General features: G+C 46.0%; 1 protein-coding gene across 2 annotated transcripts; it reads left to right on the top strand.

Moving 5' to 3' along the window:
• Positions 1 to 636: 636 nt before the first annotated feature.
• Positions 637 to 7,284, top strand: LOC116947454 (ADP-ribosylation factor-like protein 8B-A). Of its 2 annotated transcripts, none has more exons than XM_032963212.2 (7): positions 637 to 961; positions 2,477 to 2,557; positions 5,044 to 5,117; positions 5,761 to 5,854; positions 6,393 to 6,460; positions 6,582 to 6,652; positions 6,997 to 7,284. In XM_032963212.2, the coding sequence occupies exons 1-7, from the start codon at positions 839 to 841 to the stop codon at positions 7,044 to 7,046; spliced, it is 561 nt and encodes a 186-aa protein (XP_032819103.1). In that variant the 5' UTR covers positions 637 to 838; the 3' UTR covers positions 7,047 to 7,284. The 2 variants fall into 2 exon arrangements, with proteins under 2 accessions (XP_032819103.1, XP_032819102.1); XM_032963211.2 differs by having other exon boundaries at positions 701 to 1,009.
• The last annotated feature ends 1,337 nt before the right edge of the window (positions 7,285 to 8,621 follow it).

Below are 8,621 nucleotides of genomic sequence, written 5' to 3' on the forward strand. Positions count from 1 at the left end.
TTTTAAATCAACCTTACTATACAAAAGAAACTGTTTTAGAGAATTAAATGAGGGTCGCAAGACATCTGGACCAACCCTGCGACATCGACAAATCGAATCGTCCCATCGTTTACAGCCACCCCCCACGACCCCCCACCACCATCCCACCCCCCACCACCCCCACCCCCACGACCCCCCACCACCATCCCACCCCCCACCACCCCCCACCCCCCACGACCCCCCACCACCATCCCACCCCCCACGACCCCCCACCACCATCCCACCCCCCACCACCCCCCACCACCCCCCACCACCATCCCACTCCCCACCACCCCCCACCACCATCCCACCCACCACCATCCCACCACCATCCCACCACCCCCCACCACCATCCCACCCCCCCCACCACCATCCCACCCCCCACGACCCCCCACCACCATCCCACCCCCTACCACCCCCCACCACCATCCCGCCACCCCCCACCCCCCACCACCACCCCACCACCGTCTGCCCTCTCCCGGCGTCATTGCTGCGACGCGTGACGTCACGGACACGCGAGTTTGGAACCGGCACACGTGATTAGCATAGCGGGGGAGGGGTAAGAGGGGGGGTCTCAGCACCCACGCGGCCACACGCCCACACGCCCTTATCTGCAGTGGGGGAATGCACCGTGCGATTCTTAGATCTCACCACTACCATCAGCATCACAAGCAACCACGACCGACCCAGCACCACCACCACCACATCAGCCGTGTGCCCGGGGACAGCGCAAAAAGCGGCTCTAAATCGCGTTCTTTGGGCCGGGGGGCGGGTGGGCAGGAGTAGGAGGAGGAGGTGAGCGGATTGAAGCTGTTGAAAGATGTTGGCGCTCATCAACAGACTGCTGGACTGGTTTAAGGCCCTCTTCTGGAAGGAGGAGATGGAGCTCACGCTGGTGGGGCTCCAGTATTCGGGAAAGACGACGTTCGTCAACGTTATTGCGGTAAAGCTGCCCACTCAGTGCGCGTCTGCGAGGCGAGCCCTCTCCTGGGTAGGCCCCACGTATAAACTAACACGCATTTATTTATTTTAAAACAAAATGTTATCACCGTTCGCCCTTGGTTGTCGCGTTAAAAAAAAATTGAGAATGAATCGCTTCGATCGTTCGACTGTGTAGCGTTGTGGCGACAACTTTTGCCCGCTTTGAAAGGCGTCTCGACATAAAACTGCGTGGTTAATACATTACTGCAGCGGTTACGTTATTGTTGTTGTGTTGTATCGCTTTGACGTTATTATTGTTGTGTTTTAACGCGGCCGATGCGGTCCCGGCGTTTGTATTTGCGGAAAGCGAAACAATGGGTGGAGGTGAAATTGTTTTTCTTTCTTTCCTTCAAAAAAAGGAATAAACGTCGCAAAGGACGGTACTCGATTTATCCGCCTCTGAGAGAGATGATAGGTCGGCTCGTTAACACGCCCCAACAATCTGGGACATTTCGGCATCTTAAACCTGCTGCTGCTGCCCGTGCGCGCGATCACCACTGCGCAACTCGCCCGCATTGGATGTACTTGCCCTCGCCACACTAACGTGACATTTCCACCACTCGCTCGTGCCCGTGTGTTTATATACAAAAAAAAAATTAATGACCCACCCAACCACCCCCGGGCTCATTTTGTCCGATAAAATGTGTGTTTTTTTTAAATCCCGCTTATCTGCGGTGCTGCCAAAGCGCCACCCTCCTCGCTAGGCGCCACACCCTTCAAAGACAAAGGTCCCCCGTGCAGCCTGCAACAGCTGTAGGGGCAAGTGCTGTTGGCGAGCAGCACCCGGTGAAGGCCGGCACTACGGCACCCCCCAGTGACGATGTTTTTACGCACTCCTTTGAGGCCGAGTCGACCTAGGGGAGGCCCAGGACCGGTTCAGATAATCGCTATCGCTAGTGTTGGCCGTACGCTACCGCTCCCCATATACTTCTCCCCTAAACACTTCATCTCAACACGGTTAGTCCGTAAATAGCACCTGCCTGCCCTTCAAGGGGTCGTTACCCGAAACGTCAGCATCATATTTGTTTTACCTTTCAGGGCAGTGCGTTATTGTCGAATGTGTATTGAGTCATTTTGTTATTCATGATGAGGCCACCACTGCCATGGTAGTCGCCTTATCTCCCAGAATGCACCCATAATAAGCGCAGAAGGCTTGTAGGAGTTTATACGAAGCCGCATTTGTAGCAATGTGTTCCGCTCCTTACAATGCTACCGCTAGTTTAACATGTATGATCGTACGCACGGATGTATGTTGAGCTTCTTGCGCGCCGTACGTAGCCAACCGTGCTGATTAATGTGTTACATTGCAGCAGGTGAACGTTTATCATATCTTTTCATGCCTCCGTTTCTTTGTGTTAGTCCAGGTTTCCCGTGTAAAATACATGTCGCTTGAACCCTCGAGGGTTTTCCTTTTCAAAGGGGATTTAAATAATTCGTAGATGAGTGCTTGTTTGTGTTGGTTTTGTTGGTTTTGCAGTCCGGCCAGTTCAACGAAGATATGATTCCAACTGTGGGCTTCAACATGCGGAAAATATCAAAAGGCAATGTAACCATCAAGGTACATATTCCGTTTGAAAATTATAAATATATTGGGTTTTTTTCTGTACTTTCCCCATATTTTGTTATCCCAATTGTGCACTGTTGTCACCTCCTGAAACAAAGGAATGCCTTCTTCGGATGTCTTGCAGAGCAGCACAAATGGTGGTTTTACACGAGATAAAGAGAGCAGGCCACAGAAATAGATTTCACAGAACTACCCCTGGATCCTTTCACGTCACATCAGGCCCACACATTAGAGATGGTAGCATTTGCCCCTTCCACTGCCACATGAGAGGAATGGTTGTGGCATGAAGGGCAAATCGAGAGTTTAAATCTCAGTGCTGGAATTTAGACAAATCAAGTGCAGCACCAAATTTTAATGTGGCGAGTTTTTGCGCAGTCATTCTTCACCGGGCTGAAACCGTCTGCTTGTTAATGTTTACCACATTTTACATAAACTAGCCTCATTCTAGTTCCAATTGATGAGCACAGTCCTGCTGTTTTGCCCCCTTTTTGTTTCCCAGCTGGTGACTGATTAAACATTTGTAAAATAAATTCGAAGTCAACAGACTAAACCAGAGCTAAGGCTGATCTTGAACATGTAAACAAAACCAGCTATGTTGAATAGATTCATTCAGGGAATTTTGGCCATGTCCACTAAAATAAGAGCTTGAGCGAATGAGAACTAACTTTCTATTTGTACATCGATTGCTTGTGCCACTACATTTCTTTTTTCGTGCGGTTTAACTCGAGGGGTCACATTTAAATTCTGAGCCAATGCTAACCTGAGTGGCAGTGCTATTGTGTGCACAGGCGGTGCAACTGCACCAAGGCCCACGTCTTGGAGGGGCCTAGCTGTCAGGTTACGCTGGACATGTGTGGAAAAAGCTTCATAGCTCGTCAGATTCCTCCAGTCTAAATAAGTAAATATTAAATTTTGATTTAAAGCTTTCGTGACTGCAGTAATTCATATTCTTAGTTTTTTCGGTAAAGTCACGTTGAAGAGAAACAACAAAATAATAAAATATATATAAAACAATAAAAAATTCTCACGACGTTTCGACCATAACTCAAACGGTCGTCTTCAGGTGTGTTGGTTCACATAAATTTATTTTTTTTAAACGGCGCATTTATTTATTTATAAAAAACGTTAGTGCCACGCGCAACGATTTGGCAGTTTATTTAGGACTAGTCCATCTATATTCTGAAAAGAGGAGGGGGGAGACGAAATTTTTTATAATGTATGCTGTCTGAAAGCCACTGTAAGCGTGAACAATCAATTAAGACCTGAAATGGTTTATCAAATCTTTCCAATGATTGCTAAGATAGAATCCATCTTCTCGGTTGAAATTGTCTCTGTGCTTGTATATGTGGATAGCCTCATGAACGAATCTCTCATGGAAGCCAGATGGTTTACAAAGAACCTCTGTCTTGGAAAAGTCAATGGCATGTGAGCCTACTGAATTAGAACAATGATCTGCCACGGCCGAGGTGTTGGTCCTACCGTGTTTAAGGTCTGCTTTGTGTTCACGAATGCGGTCCGAGACATGGCGTTTGGTTTCTCCAATGTAACTACTACCACAGAGGCAACTTAGTTTGTAGACACCAGGGTATTGTATGTCCGGAATCACATCTTTTACAGACGGAACCAGATCACGGATTTTATGTAATGTGTTGAAACGGACCTGGATCTTGTGTTTATTCAAGATTTTGGAGATCTTTTTTGTGATCCCAGCAATGTAGGGTAAAGTGATGGTTTTTTATTATTATTTTGTTGTTTCTCTTCAACGTGACTTTACCGAAAAAACTAAGAATATAAGTAAATATTATTTAAGAGAAATGGGGGAAATTTTGTCAGAGGACTCCATTTCATTTCTTGCACCAGGGCCGGGGCCAAATATGCTACAGTACTGGCCTAAGTTTTAATGAAGTCTTTCATTTCAAAGCTAATCCATCAACATGAGTTTTGCAACTGTTTATGGTATTCCCGGCAGTGGACTTGATAACTACATCAGAGCTGCATTGTGTAGGTTTATTCATCCCATTGTACTACTGTCCACGCCATGTTAGTCATCGGGGTTGTTTGACCATACCTCACCACACTGGTCAGTGTCGGTTGGTGAAGGATGGGGGGGGGGGGTCCTGGACCGGTTTATATATCACTTGCCAAAGTTACTTGTGTTGTGGCCGAAGCGTCGTGAGAATTTTATTGTCTTATTTTATTCTCATTCTACGTGACTTTACCAAAAGAACCAAAGAAAAAGTTCACTGATGTTAACACTGACGGGGAATAGAGCTCAGATCATCGGGTTCACAGTGCACTGCGTCACCGCTCTGCCCTGTTTAGTTATTGAACCGACTTTATATTTCCTTATCAATAACCACTGAACTAATAATGTTGTGTGTTTACCAATTATGGTAATTGTCTGGTAAAGCATGAAGTGTCTGTAAAAGCAGTTACCACCACCACGTCTGCGACAATTACAGTGTTTATAATTTGTGCAGATTTGGGACATTGGAGGACAGCCCCGGTTCCGGAGCATGTGGGAGCGGTATTGCCGTGGAGTAAACGCCATCGTGTAAGATCCAACAGACCTGGTTTACACTCATTTAAAAATGTACTCAAAGGTTAAAGGTGCATGCCAGACAATTGCTTGTTCCATAAGGAGCTCTCTAAGAGAGAGCGTATCCCAACACTTATCTCTGACCTACTCTTCTGCGCTGGCCAGACGTGTTGGAAGAGGTGTGGGCGTCCACACTTTTCCCCCATCACGCACAACCTGCAGATCGAATACGTGGTGTATCCCATATGTATTGCGGGATGGACAGAGATGCGGGGGGTGTGGTGTAAGAAAGGTTTCATCAGCCACACCTATGAACCTTGAATAATACATTTGAAGCTTAATATTGCCAAGCGATCATGTTCCAGATTTTAAATCAAAGCTCGAATATCCATTTTTCATCATTTAGATTTATTTACGTGAATACAAATGCAATATTCTAACATTTTTCGTTTTGTTTTCATCATTGCGAAACGAGAGACAGCGTGTGCGCGCACGCGCCGGAGGATAGCACTGGGTAGACATGCGAGTCGCGTCACGAACATGACTTTCAACATGATCTACGCCGGTTGATCTGCGGGCATTGACGTTTATGACGGCGGATTTACTGCCGACGCTCGCGAGTGCCGACACTGCGGTGTCTGTCTCGTGCCGTCCACAGGTACATGGTGGATGCGGCGGACCCTGATAAAGTGGAAGCTTCAAGGAATGAGCTTAACAATCTCCTGGAGAAACCCCAGCTGCATGGCATCCCGGTAAGAATGAGCATGCCATGGTGGTGAGATGTTAACTACCTCGCCTGGTATATAGCAGGTCGTGTGTGCGATGCTGACCCTGACGCATGCTGTATATTTGGTCTTTGTCTTTCTCCTAGTGGTTGCGTGCATTTTTCTCCAGGTCCGATTTTTCCTTCTATGCATTTAGAGTATTTGACTGCTATAAATTTCCACATGATAAGCCTCTTCGTTGAGCTATAATTTGTGGCCAGGTCGCTTCTGAAAAAGAGCTATATAGCTTGATGGGCCTGACCTGGTAAAATAAAATTAGTTTCAGTTTCGTTTAGACAACTCATAAATCATGCAACAGCTGCCACGGTGGTTGCCAATCCTAGCGCTATCCAAGCTCAATCCTGCTTGGCTGCTTCTAAGGTGTAACAAGATCGGGCGCATTCTGGGTGATTGCTTCACAGGCGTAAATGTATAGGATATTCTAATTGCATTTGTCTCCCGAAGGCTCGGTGCGGTTACCTTTACCTTGGAGTAGTCGTGTTCATAAAAGGGTTTTCTGTTACAGGTGCTGGTTCTCGGAAACAAGAAGGACCTTCCAAATGCTCTGGATGAAAAACAGCTGATTGATAAAATGTAAGATTGAAATATGGAACTTGTACAGTAATAAACTATGGGCTTTGTCCTAGTCATGCCCGTTTCGCCAGTCTCCTCGGTTTAGAAGTAATGACACTAACTCGACTGCCTTCGCTTGCAGGAATCTGTGTGCCATTCAGGATAGAGAGATCTGCTGCTACTCCATTTCCTGCAAAGAGAAGGACAACATAGGTGAGTGATGTCACCATCGATTCATTTGCTCTTTTGATAAGTTGTTTTTCCCACCCCTTCAGTCAGCGCGTCACTGATTTATTGCGCGAGATTTGCAGGGCATCGATTTTTGTTTCCAATTACAGGCCCTTGGTCTTTCTTTCTTGCTTGCTAAATAGCACACGTTCATCACCACTGACGCACACATGAGCTCACGGTGGGATAGACGCCGATTGGCGAAGTGCGTTGGGGTTTTATTTTTTCAGCGGCTGGGCTACAAATGGCGGCTTTTGCTTTGTCGTGAAACCTCGTTTTAATTTTACTTATCCCTGATAAATATGTATTGTTTTTTGTTGTGTTTGCAGATATTACCCTCCAGTGGCTCATTCAACATTCCAAGTCTCGACGAAACTAGAAAGCTGCCATTCTGCCAATATTTCCTTGTGGTTTTTTTCTTCTCAATTCTTGCCAAATGGCATCATGTCCTGCCAAAACTCAAACAAAAATTCCGTTTGTGTCCTTGTGTGATGTCCCAAGCTGCTGGACGTCCGTCCGTATTGGACACTTCACGGGGAATTGCGACATTTGGTCTGTCGTTGTTGCGTTGAAAGTCAGTGTTTTTTTGCAGCGTTACTGTACACTGTGCTGCTGCATGAAGAACCACACAGGCCTCCTGAATTAAGTGTAATTTTCTGTGTACACTGTGCATTGACCTGTGCTGTATTGATTCAACGTTTAGGTCCTACTCTTGCTGTAGAGATCCTGGCTGTATGATTGCCTTAGGATAACAAGGTTGGCCCTATTATTTTCAGCTTTGCAACAGTCGCGCCCTCACGACTGGCTTTCTTTGCAGCAGCAACAGGCCGCCCCTTGAAGTTTACAAAACATCTAAATAATTTCTTGCTGCAGGTCTTGTTCCATTTTGCTAAAGTCGCTATGCAGTGTCCAAAAATGCCTATCGCATTTTACGTTAAAAGACATTCCATTGGCATGCGCAGACTGTTAGGGTGGCGATGACAAAATTCGAACGGCAGTACAAAATGCCGAATTATTTTTTGGTGCGTTTTATATTGAAAAGTCCTGGGAAATTGCATATGCAGGAGGATGTAGTCCATAGTAGTTTACAACTTAAGTGTCGGTGAGCATATTAACTTGAAGGTACGCGTTTTTAAATGTTGAGCGAATTGCCAGCAAGACGGAAACGTAAGCAATTAACGGTGTTAGAAAGGTTGAACGGTGGGTTACGAAAAAAAACCTGCTGGGAAGTGTTTGACAACTTGCACGTGTGAAGTCGGTGTTACCTCCTAAATATTTCGGTTCTCGTCACAGTTTGTCCGTCCACTAGTTCCGTGGCGATGGTATGTCGCATGCAGCAGGTACGCGTTTCCATTTTGCTGATGCTAAGTGACTTTTGGAATCTCCTTTTCACACCCCCCCCCCCACCTCCAACGTGAACGCCTTCCTCTGTGCACTATCCCTGCGGCTTAACACGATTAAATGCTATTAATGGGCATCTCGCCTTTTCGAAAGCCCTTGGAGCAAGCACACTTGATGGTGTAATAGTGTTGTGTGTGTGAACTGCTAATAAGGAAAGCACATGGTTGTAAAAATGTCAGTATTTTTGAAGGCACACAATTCGCATTTAGCTTATTTTGATGAGAGCTGAAATTCGGAAAAGGTATTTTTTTCTTCATGTGTTTACTGGTCAGTGAGTATATGCTTGCACTTTTTTGAAATGTGAAAATGCAAACGTGCAGTGTGTATACGGAATATTGAAACTTCAAACGGTACTTAACTCTACATGGAAGTCCCGAGTATGACCAAACTTGTAATTGCAATGCTGTCTGATTAATGCTGTCGAACAAATAATCCACTTTACAATTGCACCGTTTGTGCGTGCAATATGTGCCCTTAAGCATCTTTTTGCAGATTTTTTTTAATATTGCGTTCGTGCACTATGGCCTGTACTTGTACGTTTCGTAGCACACCG

Source organism: Petromyzon marinus, chromosome 30 (assembly GCF_048934315.1).
Source record: "Petromyzon marinus isolate PM22_M1 ecotype Great Lakes invasive population chromosome 30, UKy_Petmar_22M1.pri1.0, whole genome shotgun sequence".
NCBI classification, from domain to species: domain Eukaryota; kingdom Metazoa; phylum Chordata; class Hyperoartia; order Petromyzontiformes; family Petromyzontidae; genus Petromyzon; species Petromyzon marinus.

Excerpts from the sequence above, each read along its gene's own strand:
- LOC116947454 (XM_032963211.2), top strand. The coding sequence starts at position 839 with ATGTTGGCGCTCATCAACAGACTGCTGGACTGGTTTAAGGCCCTCTTC. Across the intron at positions 1,010-2,476 it reads CGAGGCGAGCCCTCTCCTGG|TCCGGCCAGTTCAACGAAGA; the intron begins GTAGGCCCCACG and ends TTGGTTTTGCAG. Across the intron at positions 5,855-6,392 it reads CCCAGCTGCATGGCATCCCG|GTGCTGGTTCTCGGAAACAA; the intron begins GTAAGAATGAGC and ends TTTCTGTTACAG.